Source organism: Phyllobates terribilis, unplaced genomic scaffold (assembly GCF_046119375.1).
Source record: "Phyllobates terribilis strain yellow unplaced genomic scaffold, ASM4611937v1 Scaffold_1__5_contigs__length_1240528914, whole genome shotgun sequence".
NCBI classification, from domain to species: domain Eukaryota; kingdom Metazoa; phylum Chordata; class Amphibia; order Anura; family Dendrobatidae; genus Phyllobates; species Phyllobates terribilis.
This window is the reverse complement of record NW_027362761.1, coordinates 1,145,414,526-1,145,442,410: the sequence shown is the minus strand read 5'-3', so window position 1 is coordinate 1,145,442,410 and position 27,885 is coordinate 1,145,414,526. Positions and strand designations below refer to the sequence as shown.

Genomic DNA, 27,885 nt, shown 5'->3' with positions numbered 1-27,885 from the left:
CATTTTGAACCCAGAGGTACGACACAGAATTTGATAACATTAGGTCATCATATTGAATAAGTTGTCATTAGTCTTGAGCGCAAGTGCTTGCTACTTGAGTTTGCATCGGGTACTCAGGTATGCACCATGTACTGCGTGTGCTCGAGTGACATGCTCGAGTCCCTGTCCCGCATGTTTCACAGTTATTAGACACCCAAAAAAAAACATGCGGGGATCGCTCGTGCATGGCAGGCAATCCCCGCAAAGTTTTTTTGGCCGCGAAGCATATGGGGCGGAGACTCGAGCATGTCACTCAAATACCCACAATACTCAATGCATACCAGAGCACCCGATGCAAACTCAAGTAGCGAGCACTTGCGCTCAACACTAGTCGCCATATCGTCATCTTTTTTTCTTACTTTTGAAAAAAATCCCAACCCCATCACAACCCTAACCCCAAACCCAGCCCTAACCCTAGCCCAACCCTAACCCTAGCACAAACCTAACCCGAGAGTTTATTTTTTACGCAGTTCCTCGTATAAGTGATTAGACGACTTTATTCTTCGGGTCAGTGCGACTACAGCGATACCAGAATCATATGGGGTTTTTATGATTGATAGCTGTCACACACTAAAAAGACGCATTTTTTGTAAAATCTAGTTTTTGCATCGCCATATTTTGAGAGCTATAATTTTTCCAGATTTTGGCCGACAGAGTCATGTGATGGCTTGTTTTTTGCGGGATGAGTTGACATTTTTATTGGTGCCATTTTCAGGCACGTGACATTTTTTGATCGCTTTCTATTCCGATTTTTGGGAGGCAGAATAAACAAAAAACAACAATTCAGGAATTGTTTTTTTTTTTTTTAATTCTGTTCCGCGTGTGGTAAAATTGATAAAGCAGCTTTATTATTTGGGTCAGTACATTTACAGCGGTACCACATTGATATCGTTTTTCTATGTTTTGCACTTTTACATAATAAAAGCAATTTTATAGAAAAAATAATTTTTTAGCATCGCTTTATTCTGAGAGCTAAAACTTTTATTTTTCGGCTGATGGAGATATATGGCAGCTTGTTTTTTGCGGGACGAGATGACGTTTTCAGCGGTACCATTTTTATTTATATTCGTCTTTTTGATCGCGTGTTATTCCATTTTGTGTTTGGCGGTATGGTGATAAAGCATTGTTTTTTGCTTCGTTTTTTTTTTTTTTTTTTACCGTGTTCACTGAAGGGGTTAACTAGTGGGACAGTTTTATAGGTCAGGTCGTTCCGGACGCGGCGATACCAAATATGTGTACTTTTATTGTTTTTTTTTCTAATATTTATTGATTGGTTCATTATATTTTTATTTTTGGTGGATTATTTTTTTTTAAATATTTAAAAAAATTTTTTTTTTTTTTTTTTTTTTTCACTTTATGACAGTTTTTTAACTTTTTTACTTTGTCCCACTATGGGACTTTCACTTTTTTTTCTCTGATCGCCTGCATGGCACAGGAATGGAGCACCATCCCTGTGCCATGCAGGCTGTCAGCGCTGGACAGGGAGAAGATAGTTTGGAGATGCACTGCGCATGTCCAAAAAATCTTCCTGCTGTCTGGTGACCCGGATGTTGTCATGACGACATCGGGTTAACATGGCAACATCCTGGAAGCCACGGCCGGAAGAGGAGGTGAGTATCCCGATCACCACCCCTTGCCACCGCAATGCTGCGATCGACTTCGATCGCAGCATTGCGGGGGTTAATGTGCCGGGAGCGGTGTGGGACCGCTCCCTGCACATAGTACCGGGTGTCAGCTGTGACAAGCAGCTGACACCCGGCGGCGATCGCGCCCGCACAGCCTGTGTGCGGGCGAAATCGCCAGGGCGTATAAATACGTATCTGGTCCATAAGTCCCAGGGCACACATACATACAAATACGCCCTATGTCGTAAAGGGGTTAATAGCGGGCACACTGACCGCTGGCCGCAGCAGGAGCCGCGCTGCAGCTACAGTGTGCGCGCCATAAAGGAAAATGAATATTCGCTGCTCCCCACGCAGGGAATATTCATTTTCTTTAGCAGCGGGCACAGCGTAGGCTGCAGCAGGTGGCTGCAGCCTCCTGTGCTCCGCTCATCTCCCGCTGCCGCTCTCCCCAAGCCCCCCCACCACCCACAGAACATATGTTCGGACTATAAGACGCACCCCCCACTTTCCTCCAAAATTTTGGAGGAAAAAAAGTGTGTCTTATAGTCCGAAAAATACGGTAAACCCCGCAGTAGAGCAATTATTTCTCCTGTATATATCGACTTGGACTCCTGAAAAAGAGTCTAGAGCTCATAGAGAATTGTCTGGACTCACACAATGTACAGTGACTTGCAAAAGTATTCACCCCCTTGGCTTTTTACCTATTTTATTACACTACAACCTGCATTTAAATATTTTTGTAATCTGATGTGTGTGTGATGCATCAGCACTAAATAGTCTAAGTTGGTGAAGTGAGAAAAATATAGGCCTAAATTAAATTTATGGGATCAAATAACTAAAAATTGGCATGTGCATATGTATTCACCTCTTTTGCTATAAACCCCCTAAAAATGTCTGGTGTAAGAAATTCCCTTCATAAGTCACATGCTCAGTGACAGGAAGTCCACCGGTGTGCAATCTAAGTGTCACATGTCTGTCAGTATATACACTTTACCTTTTCTGAAAAGCCACAGAGGCTGCAACACCGTTAAGCAAGAGGCACCACTAACCAAACAACACCATGAAGACCAAGGATATCTCCAAACAAGTCAGGGACAAAGTTGTTGAGAAGTACAAGTCAGGGTTGGATTATAAAAAAAATCCCAGTCTCTGATGATCCCCAGAGCACCATCAAATCCATTATCATCAAATGGAAAGAACATGGTACTACAACAAACCTCCCAAGAAAGGACCACCCACCAAAACGCTCAGCCCGGGTAAGCAGGGCATTAATCAGAGAGGCAGCACAGAGACCAAAGGTAACCCTGAAGGAGCTGCAGAGTTCCCAAGCAGAGACTGGAGTATCTGTCCATATGACCACAATAAGCCGCACATTCCCTAGAGGTGGCTTTTATGGAAGAGTTGGGAAAAAAAAGTCTTTACTTACACACAAAAATTGTAAGACTCGTTTTGAGTTTGCCAAAAGACGTGGGAGACTTCCCAAATGTATGGAGGAAGGTGCTGTGGACACATGAAACCAAAATTGAACTTTTTGTCTACCAAAGCTAAACGTTATGTCTGGCACCAAACCAACAAAGCTTATCACCCCAAGAACACCATCCCCACAGTGAAACATGGTGGTAGCAGCATCATGCTGTTGGGATATTTTTCGGCGACAGGGAAAATGGTCCGAATAGGGGGGTGAATAGTTAGGACAAAATAACTGAAAACTTCAGTGTGCATATTTGTTGCTTGCTTCACAATAAAAAATAACCAAATGTTTACAATTGTAGGCATATTCTTTTACATGAACTGATGCAAACAGTAAAAAAAAAAAAAAAAAGTGAAATTCGAGGTTGTGAGTTAGCAAAACACGAAAATGCCAAGGAGAGGGGGTGTGGATATTTTCTGAAGCCACTGCATTCATAAAAGTCTGTGGGTTTGGGAAAATCATGATTCAATGGGTAGAAGGACATCTGCACTTTTTTTTTGCATGTGAGAAAAATCACTGATGGTAAAAATGGACACACTGACGAAAACTCTGATCCAGCACACTCATGGATCGGTTGATTTTTTCATGTACGAGAAAAAAAAAACTTAATGAGGTTCAAAAAGGAATTTCAATGTATGACTTCCATTCAGTGACAATAAGTAGAGCTCCTAAAAGTAGTAGGTAATATCTAAACATAAAACACAATATAAAGCTGAAGAAACGCTGTGGCTACATCTACTCTGGACGTATTGGGAGATGCATGGAGGGGACACAGGCATTAGAGAGTCCTTGTGCTAAAACAGTATATGTCTGTGATAGAAGCTGTTTGCTGCTTTGGAGGCAGAAGTGGCCCCAGGATGCATCAATGGTGGGATGTCCGCCCCTGGGGTATTGCGTTCTATTATCTATCATATTCGTTGATAATAAAGCATTATTCTTACCAGCGACTCTTCTCCGGTCAGGATTTTGGCGTCCTTCAGTTCCCTCAGAAAGTGAAAGCTATCAGTTATTGCTAGACAAATGGGGACCTTTGACTTGGCATAAAACCACTGGATGTCCGCCATGGCTACATTGTCCGAGACCTGGCTGCATTCTGTGGAGAGGACCATGTTAGGTTAGGAGCTGTAGACACAAATACGTGATTAAGGTAAAAGATATTTGCCAAGCCTCTTTTTTGTTTTTTTTAGCTGGCAGCCGCACTTTTCTGTTCCTGCCCACACTTGTCTGTACTTGCAAAACCTCATTTTTTGATGTGTTGGAGAAATTAAAAATAAGATTCAACTATTTGTTTTTTGTACGTATACCTGTCATTTCAGGTGACTTTTCAGAATAAGCTGTACTGTGTATATACATGGGGAATAACACTATTTATGGCCATTATATGAGCTGTATCCTTGTATCCTGCATTTTTCACCAGTTTTTCCTTGTGTAGGTTCTGGGCCTGATTCATTAAAGGGGTTGTCCACTACTCGGACAACACCCTATCAATCCTCATGTTTGTCCCCAGTAAAATAACACTTATACTCACCTCTGGTGCCAGCAATGTTTCAGCAGTGTCAACATTGTCTCTCCCGGGGCTCACGTGATACTGTTACGTCACATGATCCCTGCTGCCAATCAGTGTTGGCTTCACTCTCCTCTCTTTCAGACGTATCACATTCATCAGGAGAAGCGAGAAAGCAGCAGCTCTCACTTCCTCCTGATGTATGTGATTTGTCCGAAGGCAGAGACCGTGAAGCCGCAAGTAAGACACGGGAAAGACAATGTTAACAGCACTGGAACGTTGCCCGCACCAGAGAGGAGTATAAGTGTTGTTATTTTACTGGGGGCAAAGATACAGATTGAGAAGGGGTTGTCTGAGAAGTGGACAACCCCTTTAAGACTAACTTTTTGTACACTAGTCTCAATGAAATAACTACTGGAGTAAGATGCTCTTAATTCATTAAAAGGCACATGACACTTGAATGCATTACGTGCATCTCATAGCTTTGGCAAAAATAACACACTTCTGGCATAATTTACACCACTAAACTGGCAAAAATGTTGATGATTTTTCTGGGTGGGCTTCACCATGACACTTCCAAGCTCCAACCACTTTGGCAAAGCTGTCAGTGACTGGTGTAAAAACAGCAAATGCTGCAAAACGTTCGTGCAACATTTCAAGATTTTTGTTGCAAGAATTCTGGTAGAAACATCTTGAGGACATGGGCTCTTAGTCTCTAATTGTCAGTTGTCTCTGAGCTGGTGGGTGCAGACTAGCTCCTATTATGTCTTTCATACTCAGAAATACTTTTTCTCCTGTGTCTCTGGAGCTCAACTTCAGAAGCAACAGCAATGTGAAGGATATTATATAACAGGACTAAGCAGTGTATCTGTGAACCCAGCTCTGGGCTCAGATAAAGCACTTACTAGAAAACAGCAACACAGGTCTGTGTGTCTATTTCACTCTACAGCTTCTCTTCTAATCCCTCTCCTCTCCATTGACCTTTATGCGCATTAACTGTTATCTGATCCCTCAGTGAGCTGGTAATTTATATTCACCGAGATTGGATCAGTAGAATCCAGATGAAATGATCAGTGCATGAGGGAGAGGAAGGGTCGAGTCTGATAAGGAGCCTAAGGCTAAGTGCCCACGATGCAGAAATGCTGCATATCTTTTCCGCTTCTCCCTGGCAGGAAAAACGCATGCGGTTTTTACATGCGTTTTTCCTGCCAGGTAGAAGCGTTTGTCAAGCGTTCTTCACTTGCATTTCTGCATGTGGGTTATCAAGCGCTTTTCCAAGCGATTTTAGCATGACTTGGAAAAGTGCTTGACAACTTGGTCACACTATATAAATCCATGCAACCGGCATGGATTTATAGTAGTGTGACCAAGTTAGTTAAAAAAAAAAAGAATAAGAATGGTAAAAAATAAAAAAAAAAGATTATACTCACCTTCCGATGTCCTCCCGGTGTTTTCTCCGCTGCGTCTGGTGTCTTGGGCGGCTCGCGGTGTTGTGAAGGACCTGCGGTGATGTCATTGAGTCATGTGACAGGTCACATGACTCAATTACGTCATGGCAGGTCCTTCACAACATCGCGACCCATACAGAAAACCAGACGGAGGGGAGAAAACACCGGGGGCCATCGGAAGGTGAGTATAATCTTTATTATTTTAAATTCTTTTTTTAACAGGTACTATGGTACCCGGGTCTGGAGGAGAGTCTCCTCTCCTCCAGACCCAGGTACCATCCGCACATTGAACCGTGTGATATCCGCATGTGCAGATGCAGTGATGCGGATGTCACAAGGTCCAATGCAAGTCAATGGCGGCCATTACGCTGCGTGTCCGCAAAATTAATGGACATGCTGTGTATTTTTCTGCAATGATAATCCGCAGCGGAAATTTACGCCGCATGTGCACAGAACATGCTGATTATCATTGGGAACCATGGGGCACGTATTACCAAGCGTTTTCGCTGCGGAAATTCCGCGGCAAAAAAGCTTGAAAAACGCATAGTGGGCACGCAGCCTTATGTTCCTTTAATTGTCTACTCTCTGTACTATTGATTTATAAAAAATAATTTTAACTAATTTTACGCTTTTAATTAATGGTTTTCCACAAAGTAATATAATGAAATGGCTTTATCAGTTAATGGTTATATTATTTGACCTGGCACAAATACTTCTCCTTAATTTGGCATTGATTTTCCCTTTGTTCCTGTGCGTCTTCATTTCTGAGATATGGTCCCCTCTTTCCTGTATATAATTTTTTTTTATCCAAGTGGGTGTGGTCCTCAAATGGTTCCCACAAAGAGTTGAGGAACACGCCCACTTGGCTAACAAGACTAGATTTATTTACAAGAAAGAGGAACCACATCTCAGGTACGGAGAGGCACAGGAACATAAGAAAAACCAAGCCAGATTCTAAAGAACATCGGCATTTACACCAGGGAGAAAAAAAAATACATATTCATGGCAAGTGACAGGTCATCTTTAAGAATGTTATGATGTTATTACTCAGACTTCATACAGTGATATTGTTTAAGTACTGTATGGTGGTCTTATATACAGTGCCTACAAGTAGTATTCAACCCCCTGCAGATTTAGCTGGTTTGATAAGATGCAAATAAGTTAGAGCCTTCAAACTGCAAACGAGAGTAGGTTTTATGAACAGAAGCATAAATCTTACAAACCAAAAAGTTATGTTGCTCAGTTGAATTTTATTAAATTTTAAACATAAAAGTGTGGGTCAATTATTATACAACCCCTATGTTTAATATTTTGTGGAATAACCCTTGTTTGCAATTACAGCTAATAATCGTCTTTTATAAGACCTGATCAGGCCGGCACAGGTCTGTGGAGTTATCTTGGCCCACTCCTCCATGCAGATCTTCTCCATGTTATCTAGGTTCTTTGGGTGTCTCATGTGGACTTTATTCTTGAGCTCCTTCCACAAGTTTTCAATTGGGTTAAGGTCAGGAGACTGACTAGGCCACTCCAACACCTTGACTTTTTCCCTCTTGAACCAGGCCTTGGTTTTCTTGGCTGTGTGCTTTGGGTCGTTGTCTTGTTGGAAGATGAAATTACGACCGATCTTAAGATCCTTGATGGAGGAGCGGAGGTTCTTGGCCAAAATCTCCAGGTAGGCTGTGCTATCCATCTTCCCATGGATGCGGACCAGATGGCCAGGCCCCTTGGCTGAGAAACAGCCCCACAGCATGATGCTGCCACCACCATGCTTGACTGTAGGGATGGTATTCTTGGGGTCGTATGCAGTGCCATCCAGTCTCCAAACGTCACGTGTGTGGTTGGCACCAAAGATCTCGATCTTGGTCTCATCAGACCATAGAACCTTGAACCAGTCTGTCTCAGAGTCCTCCAAGTGATCATGAGCAAACTGTAGACGAGCCTTGACATGACGCTTTGAAAGTAAAGGTACCATACAGGCTCGTCTGGAACGGAGACCATTGCGGTGGAGTACGTTACTTATGGTATTGACTGAAACCAATGTCCCCACTGCCATGAGATCTTCCCGGAGCTCCTTCCTTGTTGTCCTTGGGTTAGCCTTGACTCTTCGGACAAGCCTGGCCTCGGCACGGGAGGACACTTTCAAAGGCTGTCCAGGCCGTGGAAGGCTAACAGTAGTTCCATAAGCCTTCCACTTACGGATGATGCTCCCAACAGTGGAGACAGGTAGGCCCAACTCCTTGGAAATGGTTTTGTACCCCTTGCCAGCCTTGTGACCCTCCACGATCTTGTCTCTGATGGCCTTGGAATGCTCCTTTGTCTTTCCCATGTTGACCATGTCTGAGTGCTGTTCACAAGTTTGGGGAGGGTCTTAAATAGTCAGAAAAGGCTGGCAAAAGAGATCTTTAATCCACACATGTGAAGCTCATTATTCTTGGTGCCTGAACTACTTCTTAATACTTTAAGGGGACCAAACAGAATTCTTGTGGTTTGAGGGGTTGAATAATAAATGACACTCTGAATTAACTTTTAACGTTTTAAAAAAAAAAAAAAAAAAAATTGCTGCAGTGCTTTTCCCACTTCCAGGCTGATCTACAGTACAAATGTCACAATGCCAAGTTAATTCCGCATGTGTCAACCAGCTAAATCTGCAGGGGGTTGAATACTACTTGTAGGCACTGTAGATAACTGTAATTATTTGGGCACTTCATTGTAATTTTTAATAGTGTTTGTTTTTAACATGTGCCTTATCCTGGGTTAGAGTTTCTTTTCTAAAAAAATTAAAAATATAAAAAAAAAAAAAATATGAAGAGTTTAGCCAAAGGGGATTTTTCGACACGGCTCTGACTGAATGAATTTATATAAGCTCTGGGGTAGATTTATCACAGTAGGCAAACTATGTACACGTTTAGAGAAAAATTGTTCGGACAGTAACTCAAAGACGGACTTAAATGGAACTGTGGTATTGCAGATTGATCAAATCATCACAGGTTTAAGTCCCCTATGGGGACTAAAATATTAAAAAGATTGAAAAGTACAAAATTACACAGATTTGCTATCTCCACATCCACAAACTCCAATTTATCAAAATGTAAAATTATTTAACCTATACAGTATTAAAAAAAAAAAGGAAATGCCAAAATTGCTGGTTTTCGGTCGCCACACTTAAAAAAAAAAAAAAAAGAAAAAAAAGAAGAAAAAAAGGAGGATGAAAACATTATATGTACACTAAAAAAAATTTTTGTCCACCATTTCACCGCACTTAAATTTTTTTTTCCAGTTTTTCAGTACGTTGTAAGGTAAAATGAACGGTCTCATTCAAAACTACAGTTCGTCCCACAAAAAATAAGCCCTCATATGGCGATGTCATGGAAAAATAAAAAAAAGTTATAACACTTAGAAGAAGGGAAGGAAAAAATGAAAGCGCAAAAATTAAAAAATTAGCCACAGCAGGAAGGGAGTAAAGGACAAACCAGCTCCACAAGCTTATGTGTTTTATTAGGGGACTAGCATTTACCACCACTTTATTGGAGGTGGAAGGTGGGGGGTGTGGAGACAACCCTAAAACAGCACATCTTCATTCTCAGAACAATGGAAATTCCAGCAGTCCAAAAATTACGCCAGCACTTTATACATGTACTAGTTACAGACACATAAGCACCTACCGTATACTGCGTCCATCCTGGCAAGTGTCCTGATGTATTCATAATTTAATTGGACTGCAGGGTCATATCTGAAACAATGAGATATTATGGTCTGTAATGTGGCAATATTATATTACATAAATTACATCATTCTGATTAAAAAAAAAAATAATTAAGTTAAAAAAAATAGATACACAACGGGTTCTCAGCCAAAATCCTAATCAGCCTGATTATGCATTAATATATTCTATATCCCTTTTACTAATTGCTGAATAACTATAAAGGATTCCATAAAAGCTGAGTGACGACCGACATAGAAGATAATGAGCACCATATTATACAATAAATATACGCTATATGGAGAAAAGTGTTGGCTACACCTATTAAAGGGGTTATCCAGGCTTGGGGCTTATGTCTGCAGTCACTCTATATGACTGCAGACTTGTAAATCCGCACAGCGCACATGGTCAGGATTCTCCAGTACCAGGAGTGGGCTATTATTTGACCGCAAGAATGTGATTTGCACACTCCCTGCCACAGTCCAACTAGACGTGTCCGGCCTCACTCAGTTCATTTATATTGAGTGAAGTCACATATGACTAGTTTGCACCTGACTGCATGTATACAAATCTTAAACTTGTGATCACTCACTGGCCTGCTTTTGGAGCCGAAGACCCCTGACAGTGCCCACACTGCGCACTGTGAGGATTCACAAGTCAGTAGTCACATATCGTGACTGCAGACTTGAGTCCCAACCCCTTTAATTATGAAGTTCCATTAATTATTCAGTCCCATTGCCCCCGGCGTAAGATAAGAATCAGGCGATTTTAATGCAAATGTTGATCGTTTTTTTCTCCTGCTAGACATAAGTTCAGGATGACGTCCCATTCTAAATCCATAGAAATGTATTGGGACACCAGATAGAAAATCGTGCCACAGCACCTATTCATAGAATAAATGAGAATTTATTTATTGGTGGGGGTCCGACTGCTGGGACAGGCACTAATTGGCAGAATGGGGAACTTTTATGCTTATTAGAATGAAGTGTCATGGTAGACTACCGATGTATTCCAGCTCTGCACTTGGCTTTCCCTAGCAGCATCATACAGGATGAATGGAGCAGCGGTCAGACACCCGACCTGCTATTCGATTTTGAAATAGGCATAAAATTTTCCTATTCTTTTGATCGGTGTGGTTTCCAATGGTCATGTAATGTGGCACAGAGTGATAACAGTGGATGAGGCACTCATCTGTTGCGCCCTGCACTTTACGTGAAGGTGGAGGTCCTGGTTGGGTGTGTGGACTAGTGTCGTAGGGCCTCATGTAACCGATAAAGGTGGTTAGCCAGGACCAGTTAACCAGTTCATGAAAGGAGACCACTGGTTCTTAACAAATGAAGCTTTACTACACTGCCTTTGAATGGCAACTATGTACACAGGATAGCGGGTACCCAACTTCTCGCACATTTCTTCCTTAATATAGAGCATCTCAATACACAGTCTCAAAAAAATTTGTCATTTTTTACATTTTAAAAATTACAAAAAGGAAAATGGGCCAATGCAAAAGTTTGGGCACCCTTGGAGATTTGTGTGCTCAGATAACTTTGACCAAGGTTTAAGACTTTAATTAGCCTGTTAGGGTTATGGCTTGTTCACCATCATTGTTAGGGAAGGCCAGGTGATGCAAATTTCCCAGCTTGAGGCTGAGTTCACACGATGCGTTTTTCATGCGTTTCCGCGGCGTTTTTGCAGTTGCGTAAACGCCGCGGAAACGCATGAAAAACGCATGGTAGAAGGGCAGCAATGTTCCCCAATGGAAATCCGCATGTGCTGTGCCCACAAATCCGCAGCATGTCAATTAATTTTGCGGAAACGCTGCTCTTTTGCCGCCATTGACTTGCATTAGACCACATGGAATCCGCATCACTGTATATGTTGATGCGCTTTTCATGCGGTCTAATGTGCGGATGGTACCCGGGTGTGGATGAGAGAACTCTCATCCAGACCCAGGTACCAAAAGAATAAAATAAAAAATATATATATTCTCACGTTCTGACGGCCCGCGCTGCGTCCTGCCGGCTTCCCGGGCACTTCGCGTTTGAATGAAGAAGGACCTTCGCTGACGTCAGAGTCATGTGACGGGTCACGTGACGCTGACGTCGGAAGGTCCTAAAGTCTTCACTGCCGGCAGCCGGGACCGATGAAGCAGGACACCGGGGGCCATCAGAGGGTAAAGTATAGATTTATTTTTTATTTTTTGACATCACACACTATATAAATCCATGCCGGTTGCATGGATTTATATAGTGTGAAGTTGACAAGCACTTTCCAAGTGATGCTAAAATCGCTTGGGAAGCGCTTGTCAACCCGCATGCGGAAATGAAAGTGAAGACCGCTTCACATCCGGATGTCCCTGGCAGGAAACCGCATGTACAATCCGCATGCGTTTTTTCCTGCCAGAGAGATGCAGAAACGCTCAGGAAAAAATCCTGAGCATTTCTGCATCGTGTGCACATACCCTTATAAAAACCCAGCCTCCTTTAAACTTGTGCAAAAAAAAACAGCAGCCATGGGTTCTTCTAAGCAGCTGCCTAACACTCTGAGAATGGTAGAGGGCCACAAAGCAGGAGAAGGCTATAAGAAGATAGCAAAGCTTTTTCAAGTTGCCCTTTCCTCAGTTTGAAATGTAAATTAACAAATGACAGTTACCAGGATCAGTGGAGGTCAAGATAAGATCTGGAAGACCGAGCAAAATTTCAGTGAGAGCTGCTCGTAGGATTGCTAGAGAGGCAAATCAGAACCCCCGCTTGACTGCAAAAAACCTTCAGAAAGATTTAGCAGACCCTGGAGTTGTAGTACATTGTTCTCCTGTTCAGAGACACCTGTAAAATATGGTCTTCAAGGAAGAGTGATCAGGAGAAAACCCCTCCTGCATCCTCACCATAAAAATTTAGAGTCGGAAGTATGCAAAAGAACATCTAAACAAGCCTGATTCATTTCGGAAACAAGTCCTGTGGACCGATGAGGTTACAATAGAACTCTTTGGCCACAATGATCAAAGGTATGTGTGGAAAAAAAAAGGGCTCAGAATTTCAGGGAAAGAACATATCGCCAACCATTAAGCATGGGGGTGGATCAATCATGTTTTGGGGTTGTCTTGCAGCCAATAGCACGGGGAAGATAGAGGGAAGAATTGATTCAATGATATTTCAACAAATTCTTGATGCAAACATAACACCATCTGTCAAAAAGAGAATGGCTTCTACAAATGGATAATAATGATCATAAACATACTTCAAAATTCACAACAGACTACCTCAAAAGGCGCAAGCTGAAGGCTTTACAATGGCCCTCACAGTCCACTGATCTGAACAACATTGAAAATCTGTGGCCAGACCTCAAAATAGCAGTGCATGCAAGACGATCTAGGAAAATCACATAACTGGAAGAATGGAAGAATATCCCTCAAACAAGAATTGAAAGACGCCTGTCTGGCTACAAAAAAGTGTTTTCAAGCTGTGATACTTGCAAAAAGGGGGTGCTACTAACCATGCAGGGTGGCCAAACTTTTGCATCTGTCCATTTTCCACATGTAAAAAATGACATGGATTGCCATAGTTTTTAATATTTGCCAAATTTCTGAATAATGAGAGAGAATGTTTAAAGGCATTTTTATTACTTACTGCTAAGTCAAAAGTTTATATACACTAAGATTACTATACCTTTAAACAATTCTGGACTGCCCATATGATGATATTATGTGTTTGGAAGCTTCTGATGGGGTTTTTTGGCAACATCTGAGTTAATTAGAGACACACCTGTGGATGTATTTTAATGCACACCTGAAACACACTGCTTCTTTGTGTAGAATCATTTTGTAAATGTTTTTCCCAGCAATATGCGCTCCTGAAGGATGATGATGGAACTTGATATTCGGATTCAAAGATAATTTTTATTTCAAACTAAAATACAACCGGTTTCGACTTCTTTGAGTCTTCCTCAGGTATAACATCATGCATATAAACACACATTTTATAGCAGATATCCCTGCTTGTCATTTTGGGTGGGGACTGAAAGATCTGTTTTTCGGACACACCCAGATACTCAGATATGCAGGATTTTGCACTCTCAGGAATCTAACAAAACCCATATACTAAATGACTTTCAAACAGTTTTTTTCCATAAAAATTTTTTTGCACAAATTTTTTTCACACAGAAAAGTATGCCAAAGGTGCATAAAAACCCTGTGAAACCTCCCGGACGAACGATCATTTTGGGTATAGGGTCACTAACCAGTCAACTGTCACATTACATCGATCTGCACTTACAGGATCTAGTTAGAAAATTACCTTCTTTTCTCCTAGACTCCAGTCAATTAATAAAAATGTGAAAATTTTGTATGGGAAGAAGATTACATGTTCATAACCTTAGACGTACATGCTCTCTACACCCTCTTGGTCAAATAGCCCTTACACAGCCTAGAGGTGTGTTTGGGGTCATTGTCCTGTTGAAAAATAAATGATGGTCCAACTAAACACAAACCGGATGGAATAGCATGCAGCTGCAAGATGCTGTGGTAGCCATGCTGGTTCAGTATGCCCTCAATTTTGAATAAATCCCCAACAGTGTCACCAGTAAAGCACCCCCACACCATCACACTTCCTCTTCCATGCTTCACGGTGGGAACCAGGCATGTCGAGTCCATCCGTTCACCTTTTCTGCGTCACCCAAAGACACTGTGGTTGGAACCAAAGATCTCAAATTTGGACTCATCAGACCAAAGCAGATTTCCACTGGTCTAATGTCCATTCCTTGTGTTCTTTAGCCCAAACAAGTCTCTTCTGCTTGTTGCCTGTCCTTAGCAGTGGTTTCCTAGCAGCTATTTTACCATGAAGGCCTGCTGCACAAAGTCTCCTCTTAACAGTTGTTGAAGAGATGTGTCTGCTGCTAGAACTCTGTGTGGCATTGACCTGGTCTCTAATCTGAGCTGCTGTTAACCTGCGATTTCTGAGGCTGGTGACTCGGATAAACTTATCCTCAGAAGCAGAGGTGACTCTTGGTCTTCCTTTCCTGGGGCGGTCCTCATGTGAGCCAGTTTCTTTGTAGCGCTTGATGGTTTTTGCAACTGCACTTGGGGACACTTTCAAAGTTTTCCCAATTTTTCAGACTGACTGACCTTCATTTCTTAAAGTAATGATGGCCACTCGTTTTTCTTTACTTAGCTGCTTTTTTCTTGCCATAATACAAATTCTAACAGTCTATTCAGTAGGACTATCAGCTGTGTATCCACCAGACTTCTGCACAACACAACTGATGGTCCCAACCCCATTTATAAGGCAAGAAATCTCACTTATTAAACCTGACAGGGCACACCTGTGAAGTGAAAACCATTTCCGGTGACTACCTCTTGAAGCTCATGAAGAGAATGCCAAGAGTGTGCAAAGCAGTCATCAAAGCAAAAGGTGGCTACTTTGAAGAACCTAGAATATAAGACATATTTTCAGTTGTTTCACACTTTTTTGTTAAGTATATAATTCCACATGTGTTAATTCATAGTTTTGATGCCTTCAGTGTGAATGTACAGTTTTCATAGTCATGAAAATGCAGAAAAATCTTTAAATGAGAAGGTGTGTCCAAACTTTTGGTCTGTACTGTATATATATATATATATATATACACACACACACACACATAAATATATTTTTTATTATTATTTATTATTTTATTATTATTATTTTTGTTTTTATATATATATTTTTTATTTCATTTTATTTATTTTTTTATTTATTTATTTTTTACAAAATTGTATTTGAAAATGGCTATAATATGAAGAAAGAAAGGGTTTTAAATTTTGTCATAATGCACATATTAGCAGGACATTACATTTCTGTATGAATTCACACTTTTAGTATATTTAATAACATTTTAAAAGATATTTTATATATGGTAAAATTATATTTATAGTGTTTTTAGAAAAGAAAATACTTTCTGTGTGAAAAAAATTTGTGCAAAAATTTTTTTATGGAAAAAAACTGTATGAAAGTCAATTTAGTATATGGGTTTTGTTAGATTCCTGAGAGTGCAAAATCCTGCATATCTGAGTATCTGGGTGTGTCCGAAAAACAGATCTTTCAGTCCCCACCCAAAATGACAAGCAGGGATATCTGCTATAAAATGTGTGTTTATATGCATGATGTTCTACCTGAGGAAGACTCAAAGAAGTCGAAACCGGTTGTATTTTAGTTTGAAATAAAAATTATCTTTGAATCCGAATATCAAGTTCCATCATCATCCTTCAGGAGCGCATATTGCTGGGAAAAACATTTACAAAGTGGTATCGCCCATGAAAACACTGTCCAGTGCTCTCATCAGCTCCCAGATTTCTGCTGCAAACTGGATGGAAAGAGGAATGGAGTGATCCACTGATTGGTTTTACATGCAGTACCTCAAGACACCAAATAGGTGAGTGGATTAATACTGAGTATATACCCTTGGAATCTAACTACTACACTTAGAAGCCTGCGCTTCCTATTCTCTCTCCCTACAATCCCCTCTTGTGTAGAATCATGGGAAAGTCTAAAGAAATCAGCCAAGATATCAGGAAGATAATTGTGGACTTGCACAAGTCTGGCTCATCCTTGGGTACAATTTCAAGATACCTGAAGGTGCCTCATTCATCTGTACAAACAATTATATGCAAGTACAAACAAGATGGGAATGTCCAGCCATCATACCACTCAGGAAGGAGACAGGTTCTGTGTCCCAGAGATGAATGTGCTTTGGTCCGACATGTGCATATCAACCCAAGGACAAAAGCAAAAGACCTTGTGAAGACGATGGTGGAAGCTGGTAAGATTGTGTCAATATCCACAGTGAAACGAGTACTGTGTCAGCATGAGCTGAAAGGCCACTCTGCCAGGAAGAAGCCATTACTCCAAAAGAAACATAAAAAAGCCAGATTAATGTTTGCAAATGCACACAGGAACAAAGACCTTAATTTTTAGAGACATGTCCTGTGGTCTGATGAAACTAAAATTTAACTTTTTAGGCATCTTGAAACTCCAGTCTGCTTTGAAATGTTTGCCTGGTAGAGACCTTGCTGATGCAGTATAACTACCTTGTGTCTTGTTGCTGTGATCAGTCTTGTAATGGTGGTTGACCTGTGACATGAAACTGTCTCCCACAACCTTACCTTAGCAGATTTTGTCTGTTGCCCACCCAGTTTTATGCCTCCTGCACAGCTGTTTCTATTTTCAGTTAAAGGGAATCTGTCACCAGGTTTTTGCCAGTTTATCTTAGATCAGCACAATGTAGAATTAATGATGGTGTTTCAACCTATATATAAAAATGATGATTATTATCACCTGTTTGGTATAATTGGGCACTCATACACCTGATTATAATCCTACAAAATCCCTGACTGTGTGCAAGTGTACCAAGAAAAGATTATTCTTTGATGATATTTGGTCACCAAATATTGATTAATTTTAGATTTTCTTGATTCACTTTTCACGATACACATTATACATATAATCACACACTATATGCTCGTGGGAAGTATTGATAAATAGTTGGTCGTGATTATTTCTTGCAAACAAAAATAAATCCCGTTGCTAAATTCTAGCAAAAAAAAGGTTATGTCATATTGAAATTGTGATTAAGAAAAGTTAACCATGCAGATGAAAATTGGACCTTCAGGAAAATTTTTCCAAGAGTCTGGTATTGCCCTGCAAATACTCAATGAAATTGTGGATCATCCGCCATATTCTCCTGATTGGCCCCATCTGAGGATTATCTCTTTCTGAAACACAAAGGGTAAGTTACCAAAATGAATTTTAGAATTTTAGTAGAGTGGATTGGATTTCTAGAAATCTCATTCAAATCTGCAACACGTCAATTTCTCTTGCGGGTACGCTGAGTTTTATGTGCAAATTTCAAAACGTGTATAAAAATGCACTAAAAAATGCCATGAAAAAAAATCACAAGTAACCGAATTTACTTAATAATGAGATAAAGGATTATTCCAGTGTCAGGATCTTCATACAACCAACAAGCTTATTAGGTACAAACAAAATAAAAAAAAATATAACAATCATGTCACAACCACACAGGAAATGCTAGCGTGGCAAACGCGTTTCAGACTGTGTGTCTTTAATCTTTGCATATACGAAAGAGACAACCAAGTCAGCGTTATATGTCATATCTTATCAGGACCACATGGTCAACCAAACCCATCCGAAAACACCATGTGAACACATATAAAAACAATGAAAACTGTATAAAAACAAAACGAATAGGAAAATTATCAGAAATGTGCATGAAAAACACAGGACAGAGTCAATCATAATGATAAATAAGATCATGTCTGATATTTATGCTTTGTGTCCTTCTCGTGTTTAAAATATAAATCCACCAGGACTCCCTTTTAAGTAGCTTTCTACAGTGGTCTCCTCCTCTACGTGACCTCATGCAGTATCTCCTCCATGTTTCATCGTGAACTGTTTTGTGGCGGCTGACGTGCATTTTCTTCTAAGTTTATTAGCAGCATCAGACAAGTGCCGTCTGACGCGCGTTTTTAACGGTTTTTAATATTGAATACTACAGATGTTACAAGAGATAAGGTAAACCACAAGGGACGTATTACAGTTGATAAAGTGGGATATGCTATAGGTTTTCTTAGAAGCAAAGGATGTAAAATTCAGGGTATTCTCAACATGTTTACAACATGTGCAAATAGAATGTTCACATTTATAAAAACCTTTTGTATGTAGCCATGTTTTTTTGGGAAGTGAGTTGTTATTGAGGTATAAGCTGGGGGACAAAATATTGCCCAGAGTGGGTGCTTTTTTTAGCTATAAATCTAACAGGATTGGAAAGTATTCTCTTTAAATTAGTATCCTGATATAGCATGGGAATATATTTTTTAACAAAGTTTTTTATAGCAGCAAATTTAGGGCTATAGTTGGACAAAAATAATATTGTCTCAAGGTTGTTCAGACTTTGTTTTTATCTGCTAGCATGCTTTTCCTGACTATATTATTAGCTCGCCTGAGCATCCAATCAGAATATTTCCTATTCTGTGATGTTCAGATTCATCTTCCAACGTTCTTTTTAGTGCCACGAGACGGAATACGGTTGATAATAAACATTGTCAGGATTCTCTCGTGTCGACTAGACATGCGTGGCCTCACTCAATTTATTTATTATGCATTGCTTATATAGTGTCATTAATTCCACAGCGCTTTACAGACATTATCATCGCTGTCCCTATTGAGGCTCACAATCTACATTCCCTATCAGTATGTCTTTGGACTGTGGTAGGAAACCGGAGAACCTGGAAGAAACCCACGCAAACACAGGGAGAACATACAAACTCCTTGCAGATGTTGTCCTTGGTGGGATTTGACCCTAGGACTGCAAAGCAACAGTGCTAACCACTAAGCCACCGTGTCGCCCATACTAAATGAAAATGAATTGAGTGAGGCTGGAGAAGTCTAGTCGGAATGTGGCCAGAAGTTTACAAATCACATTCTTATGCAAGGGAGAATCCTAAAAGTGTGCAGTGCATGCGCTGTGAGAATTCAGAAGCCTGCAGTCACAAAGTGACTGCAGACTTTCATCTGAAACCTGGACAAGACCTTGAAGCCCTGTAGCCGATCCTAACAGTATGTAATATCCTCATTGTCAGGATTCAGCTCTGCTTGCTGGTTCCAGCAGTCATTACATGGCCACTGCACTCAGATGTGATTTTCATACTTAGGGTCATGTGACAATGAACTTCTCCTCCTGCTTCTCTCAGTTTTTCTCTGAACATTGAGAAAACTAGGAAGAGCAGCTAGTCAGCACATGACTAAGTCCATGGCCCCACTATCAGTATTTGGTCAGTATTCGGTCAGTATTTTTCTCAGTAGTGGGAGCCAAAACCAGGTGAGGAACAATCAGAGAAAAGGTATAATAGAAACAAGTCACTAATTCTGCATTTATCACCCACTCCTGGTTTTGGCTCCCACTCCAGAGAAAAAATACTGACCAAATACTGATAGTGGGGCCGTGGCCTAAGGTTATGTGGCCACGATGCAGATTTGAAGCAGAAATTTCCTGAGCATTTCTGCATCTCCTTGGCAGAAAAAATGCATGCAGATTTTACATGCGTTTTTACATGCGTTTTTTTCAAGTGATTTTGAGCGTCACTTGGATAAAGCTTGACAAGTTGGTCACACAATATAAATCCATGCAACTGGCATGGATTTATATTGTGTGACCAACTTAAAGGAAATTTCTACTTCAAATGCTGCATCTAAAGTAAAAAAAAGAATTAAAAAGTAAAAAGAAATAAAAAAAACCTTATATTCACCTCTCTGGTGGCCCCCGGTCTCCTCCCGGCGGTGTCTTCTCTCCTCGGCGGCCCATCACCTGATGTCAGCGGTCGCGTGACCATCAGCTGACTAAATGACGTCACTGCAGGTCCTGCCAGTACACTGCGGGACGCCGAGGAGAGAAGACGCAGCCGGGAGGAGATCGGGGGCCGCCGGAGAGGTATGAATATTTTTTTTTATTTTATACTTTATAATTCTTTTTTAACTTGCAGGTACCATGGTACCTGGGTTGGAGGAGAATTTCCTCTTCTCCAGACCCGGGTACCAACCGCACATTGAACCGCATAACATCCGCATGTATATACGTGGGTTTGCTGCGGTTCAATGCAAGTCAATGGGCGCGATTTCGCCGCGAAACTGCAGCCAAATTAGTTGAGCTGCGGATTTTTCCGCAATGATAATCCGCAGCGGAAATTTCCATAACATGTGCACAGCACATGCGGATTATCATTGGGGAACATCCCAGACCTCTTAACAAAAGATTTTAATGCGTTTCTGCGGCGTGACATCTGAGTGCAGTGCGATGTTTCACACACACCCGTAGGCTTATATGGGTGCGTGCAATCTGAATTCTGCATGCACACGATCATAGAATAACATTGGACCGAATGCATTCAGATTTTTTTTTTAATCGGATTGCATTCGTCCGATTTATTCGTGAGTGTGAGCGAGCCCTAATGGGTGCAGAAATGCTGCAACATCATAGGGAACACAGCCATAAAAATATATATATATATATATATATATATATATATATATATATATATATATATATATATATATATATATATATATATTTGATGAAGATTTACGATAAACGAGGATCAGAATTACTTTTTAAATCGATGCATTAAATGTATGGAACGGAATTATGTTGAATTAAATAGTATCACTTATAACATCTATCCTCCCGTATACACAGACACAGTAACAATATAACAATACACGGACAACAATTAGGATAATACTTTGTTACAATAACATTGATACAATACTTTCTGCACTAGTCTCAGCTACAACCTAAGATTTCTAATCTACTTTGTTTCAATTCCTCACTATTTCCAAGACATATGTTCGCTGCCAGTGAATGACATTCAGAGGCAATAACTCTGTATATATAAGTACACCCCCACTGCTCTCAGCTGAGGAATGTATCTAAGCTCTTATAACTTTGGCTGTTGGGCTACATTGAGCGTCCGGCCATAGAGCAGCGTATACAGCTGTATACTCACTACTGGGAACCCCAGAGCCATGGTGTATCTGCAGCCAGGAAGTGAGGAGCAGATCTGTGACCTGGAATGAGTCTTCAGGTTTCTCTTCCAGAGCAGCTTTCGGTTTCTTCTTCCTCAGCCGCCTGTGTATACAGAGCTGGCCTCATTTACATGACTATATGGGGAGGATGACAGAAATCACACACATCAAGGGCTCCTTCCCTACCACTATGCGCACCTCCCCCTCCTCTGGAGAATCCTTCACAAATAACCCAGCTTCTCTACCGGTCGGCAATCTTCAGTAAGGGCTCATTCAGACCTCACTGATTTTTCTCAAACTGATTTTCGTAAGGTCATATTCACACGTTCAGTATTTTTCATCAGTATTTGTAAGCCAAAATCAAAAATGGGTGATAAATGCAGAAGTTTTGATGTGTTTCTTATAGGCTTTCACACATCATGTTTTTTTCAGTGTTTTTTTTTATGCTAATTTTCAGCAGCGTTTTACAGTACCAGCAAAGTCTATGAGATTCCAGAAATCTCATGCACACACCATGGTTTTTTTTTTGTTATTTTTTATTTTATTTTGTGCTTTGCATTGTTTTTTTTTCGCAGAATATAGCATGTCACTTCTTTCAGCGTTTTTTCACCCATTGGAAGTAATGGGTGGTGAAAAAAACCCGCAGGTGTCAGGTTTTTCAGCGTTTTTTGTGCCTAAACCAGAATAAGATTTTTTTTTTTTTCACTGAACTTTAGGTACAGGCATAAAAGAAACAAAAGGACAGTGAAAAAAATGCTGAAAAAAGGCAAAAAAAAAAAAAAAAGCAAAAAAGCAAGAAAAATCCTGAACAATCTCCTGGCAAGAGATCAGGTTTTGCTGCAGAAAAAAAAAAACGCTGAAAAAAACATGATGTGTGAACTATACTTTTCCTCTGATTGTTCCTCTTCTGGTTTGGCTTAGAAATACTGATGTAAAATACTGACCGAATACTGAACATGAACTTAGTATTTTGGATCAGGATTTTATCAGTATAAGGTTATCATGTTTTGGTTTTTTTTAGCAGTTCAAAAACCTCAAGTTTTCAAGAAAAAAAAACTGCTTCTGGAAACTCTCCCTAAAGTTATGTGCACACAGAGTCTTATTGCTAAGCTTTTGGAGCAAAAACTCCAAGTTTTTGAGATTTGGAGAGTTTTCTCTCAGTGGATCACATAGTCTGTTTGAAGCAGAGATTGAGAGGGGTTTTGCGCACACAGAGTTTTTGGAACAGAAACTAAGGGGAGATTCACCAAATCCATCTCAAAAACTTCTCCAAATCCATCCCAAAAATCTCCTTGAAAAAGCAAGTCTTGGTGCAGTTTCTGCTCCAAAAAAAAAAAAAAAGACTCCGCCTGTGGAAGGTTCTGGGGGAGCGTTTCTTTTCCTAAAGAGTTATTTGCAGCCTTTTGATTGGACAGTGCCTAGTTTGTAGAAGTTTCCTTCAGGATCTGTCTCAAAGTGACTTTTTTTTCCCCCCACCTGGTGTTTTTCAAAACCTGTTCAGGTAAAAAAAAGAAAGGTAAAAAAAAATCTCTTCTTGAAGTAATACCTTTATTGGCTAACCAGAAGAAAATATATATGTGCAAGCTTTTTGGAAAATTACCGCTCAAAAAAAGAAAACATTTAAAAAAAAAAAAAAACAACTCAGTGTGAATACAGTCTTAGGTCAGTGTGACAGTTTTTACTATCAGGCTTTCATCAGTGATATGTTGTTTTTTTTTAAAAAAAAGGACATATTTTTTAATACAGATACAGAATATTATTTTGGGTATTGTCACAACTGAACCTGTACCATAAATTTCTAATATCATTCAGGATGATTGGAGTTTACAGTAGAAAAGAATAAAAACTACATTTCTTTTATTAGAAAATAAAAATGTAAACGCTAATCGATATGTACAAAAATGTGGGGCAGATTCTCCATGTCTGAACAGAGCAGGGCTTTACTATTGATTTGTCAGGTGTCCTATATTCCATATTCTGTGCAATGATGCCCTCTGCTGGACAATAGTAGCAATTACCATCCAGTAGCTGTATCTGCATGCAACCTCCCGGTTAGTTGAATGATCAAAAAAGAGGAGGCCAGCCCCAAGATCATACAGGCTTTTGGGCGACAGTGGACCCCTCTATATTTTCAATTTTTTCATATTTTTTGAGAACATTGTATCAGGCCTTTTGGCAGTATAAGCATTAGATTTTATTGATGCCATTATAATTCCATATAGGTTTTTTTTTGTATATTTTATTATTATTATTTATTATTCTAGTGCCATTTATTCCATGGCTCTTTACATGTGAAGTAATAAAGTTTAATGAAACTAAAATAAAAAAAGTAATAAACTTTTAATAAAGTTCCAATAAAAGGGGGTGAAATGGACATTGAAAAAATAATTTTAATTGTTTTTTTTACATTTTTTATTTATTGCTCTCCTATGATGACCAGCCGTGGGCTGAGCTTCATATGTGTACAATCATGGCAGACATGGGGACCTTCAGTAGGCTCCTGGCTGTCAAGACAATGATATCAGCAGCCCTCCATTTACTATTAGTGATGTACCGGCCACTTGACTTCTACTGGGCCCGTGATCTTGGGATCTCAGCTAGGGGCCCATGGGACGTAGGGTCACCAATTTGAACCTTTGCTATAAGGCTCCCTGAATTTCTATGTACTAGTCTCAATTCTTTACATATATCTACTCCTAATAAAGGTTGTCTAGACTTTACTACTTTGCATCCTTATTCAATGTGTACAAGTTGGAAATATTTTAGTGTTTTGTTTTATCCCTGTTATTATTATTATTATTATTACAAAACATATAATGCTACAAGCGAATACTGAATAAATACTATAACACACCCGCTGCAACAGAATATCGGATCAAACATCATTTACATGTGAAATGAGAACAATAAGTTCACTATGTAACAATTTCTGGATAAACAATAAATAAATAAAAATGACAACTTCCAGGAAAAAAAGGAAATTAAAACTACATTTATTCCTAGTGAGACCCACGCCCGGGGAAAACAAATATATAACAGGGAAAGGAGAATAAGACGTGCACAGGAAAAATGGCATCCCATAATGAAAACCCAATTTCTCTAACTATACAAAACATCAGTTTTCAATTGGTATCATTTAAAAAAAAATGCTTCTTTGCAAAGATATAACCAGAGGCGTAATGATCGTAGTGTCGGAAAGGAGCGACCACTACCGGGACCATGTAGGGGTGAAGGGGGAGGGGGGGGCGCTGATGCCAATTTCTCCCGGATATATGTCCTCGGATTTTCATTAAGGCAAAATGCATTGCGGTGCAGAGACCCTCCCGCTCCCTGCACTGCAATAGAAGCTGGCGGCCAATCAGAGGCTGGCAGCAGACGTCGGCTTGCCTGTGGCAGTGCCGTCATGCGTTGTCCGTGCCGGCACACCGAAGTCAACTGCTGGCTTCTGTGTCGGCTGTAGAGGAGGACGCCGCACATCATGGGAGAAAGGGAAGGTTAGAGTAATCTTTTGTTTCTTTTTAAAATGTGCTGGAGAAGAATGGAAGGGGCCCAGGACAGGGGACATTATACTAGGAAGGGGGACATTATACTAGGATGGGGGACATTATACTAGGAATGGGGACATTATACTAGGAGGGGGGACATTATACTAGGAGGGGGGACGTTATACTAGGAAGTACATTATACTAGGAAGGAGGACATTATACTAGGAAGGGGGACATTATACTAGGAAGTACATTATACTAGGAAGGAGGACATTATACTAGGAAGGGGGATATTATACTAGGAAGGAGGACATTATACTAGGATGGGGTACATTATAATAGGAAAGGGTACATTATACTAAGAAGGGAGACATTATACTAGGAAGGGGGACATTATACTTCGATTGAGGACATTATACTAGGAAGGGGGACATTATACTAGGAAGGGGGACATTATACTAGGAAGGAGGACATTATACTAGGAAGGGGGATATTATACTAGGAAGTAGGACATTATACTAGGACGGGGACATTATAATAGGAAAGGGTACATTATACTAAGAAGGGAGACATTATACTAGGAAGGGGGACATTATACTAAGATTGAGGACATTATACTAGGAAGGGGGACATTATACTAGGAAGGAGAACATTATACTAGGAAGAGGGACATTATACTAGGATGGGGGACATTATACTAGGATGGGGGACATTATAATAGGAAAGGGGACATTATACTAAGAAGGGAGACATTATACTAGGAAGGGGGACATTATACTAAGATTGAGGACATAATACTAGGAAGGGGGACATTATACTAAGAAGGAGGACATTATACTAGGAAGGGGGACATTATACTAGGAAGGAGGACATTATACTAGGAAGGGGGACATTATACTAGGAAGGGGCCCAGGACGGTGGACATTGTACTAGAAAGGGGGACATTACACTAGGACGGGGGACATTATACTAGGAAGGGGGACATTATACTAGGATGGGGGATATTATGCTAGGAAAGGAGACATTATACTAGGAAGGTGGACATTATACTAGGAAGGGGGACATTATACTAGGAAGGGACCCAGGATGGGGGACATTATTCTAGGAAGGGAAACATTATACTAGGAAGGGGGACATTATACCAAGAAGGAGCCCATGATGGGGTACATTGTTAAAGGATGGGATCTGACGACACACATCCAGCTGAAGAATTTCCTGGCGTCGGCTGGCCCCTCACCCGCCGGGTTTGACCCCAGTGGCAGCCACTGCGACAGCGGTAGTTACGCCCCTACATATCACCAAAAAACGACAATATGAGAGCTTAATTATCTCTAGTCTAAAACATATCATTTTATTGATACCTCTTCTATAATTTTAATTATGTCTACTTTTTGAATACTCGTCCTGTTGATTTCAAGGGGAAATCCACATTTCTGTTCATATGAGTTTTTTTTCCGACAAGTAATAGAGATGTGGATTCCTTGTGGAATAAGCTCCAAGTCTGACGCTGTCAAATCAATGGCTGCAAAAAATGGCTTACAAAAATCACCTTAGCATAGAAAATCACCTTAGGCAGATCTGGGCAACGTGCGGCCCGCGGGCCACATCTGGCCCTCTGGCTGTTCCAGTCCGGCCCGCGGACCGAGACAGCCGAAGGGCTGATAACAGTGGCCCACGGGCCGCACTGCACCGCACGCCGTCACCGCTCGCCGTCACTGCCCGCCTGCACACCGTCACCGCTGTCTCAATCCGTGGTCTCAATCCGCGGTGAATGCATTGGTGGAGGAGGGGCCGCCACTTCCCTCTTCCACCAATCAGCGTTAGAAACAGCTGACACAATGGCATCAGCCTGCACACTGTGGAGAGTCAGTGCATCAGAGACAGGAGCGCAGGGAAACGGGGAGTGAAGTAAGTATATGCTGGACACAGGGGGGGCTTTAATGCTGGACACAGGGACGGCTTTGCTTTGATGCTGGACACAAGAGATGCTTTAATGCTGGACACAGGGGGGGCTCTCATGCTGGACACAGGGGGGCTCTCATGCTGGACATAGTGGGGGGCTCTCATGCTGGACACTAGGGAGGGCTGTCATGCTGGACACATGGGGGCTCTCATGCTGGACATAGGGGGGCTCTCATGCTGGACACTAGGGAGGGTTGTCATGCTGGACACAGAGGGGCTCTCATGCTGGACACAGGGGGGGCTCTCATGCTGGACACTAGGGAGGGCTGTCAGGCTGGACACAGGGGGGGCTCTCATGCTGGACATGGGGGGCTTTAATGCTAGACACTGGGGGGCTTTAATGCTGGACACTGGGGGGCTGTCATGCTGGACACTTGGAAGGGCTGTCATGCTGGACATGAGGAGGCTCTCGAGCTCTCATACTGGACATGGGGGGGTGGGTGGTGCACATGCTGGACTTGGGAGGGCTGTGTGGGGCTCATGCTGGACATGGGGGGCTGTGTATGGCTCATGCTGGACACGGGAGGGCTGTGTGGGGCTCATGCTGGACATGGGGGGCTGTGTGGGGCTCATGCTGGACATGGGGGGGCTGTGTGGGGCTCATGCTGGACATGGGGGGCTTTGTGGGGCTCATGCTGGACATGGGGAGGCTGTGTGGGGCTCATGCTCATGTTAATATTAATATTGAGCAGAATTAATTTCAGCCTATTGGTTCGGCCCTCCCCAACAGTCACGGTCTCTCATGTGGCCCCTCGGGAAAATTAATTGCCCACCCCTGACCTTAGGATATGTTCACATTGAGGCCCCCAATTCACCATTGCTGTTGCTCCAGTATTCTGGTCTAGTTTGCTCGTTTTTTTGTGGCTTTATTATTTACACCTTAGTCTCTAAACTTTTAAGTCTTTTTTGATTATTACTTAACAACTTTACTTATCCAGATGTTTTAGACAGATTCATGAAATGCGACTTTTTCCAAATGTCGCATTTTATTTGGTATATCTCACTCCAGTCCCTGCCTGGAGTAAGATTTCTGGTGAAGTTTTTAATTGTGACACATTTTTAAAGAAAGGTGACACTTTTTAAA

At 41.1% G+C, this 27,885-nt stretch overlaps 1 protein-coding gene across 3 annotated transcripts in view; it reads right to left on the bottom strand.

Annotated features, from left to right (window-relative positions):
• The window catches only part of LOC141162142 (nuclear body protein SP140-like protein), an 81,328-nt gene extending 59,843 nt beyond the window's left edge, over positions 1 to 21,485 (bottom strand). For 2 of the 3 annotated variants that reach the window (XM_073647923.1, XM_073647933.1), the window contains exons 1-3: positions 21,336 to 21,484; positions 9,750 to 9,817; positions 4,077 to 4,228 (exon numbers count right to left, since the gene is read on the bottom strand). In XM_073647923.1, the coding sequence (XP_073504024.1) occupies positions 4,077 to 4,228; positions 9,750 to 9,765 (168 nt within the window). In that variant the 5' untranslated portion in view covers positions 9,766 to 9,817; positions 21,336 to 21,484. Of the gene's footprint in view, positions 1 to 4,076; positions 4,229 to 9,749; positions 9,818 to 21,335 lie in introns of all 3 variants that reach the window. The other variant, XM_073647942.1, reaches the window with a different exon arrangement.
• Between the last annotated feature and the right edge of the window lie 6,400 nt (positions 21,486 to 27,885).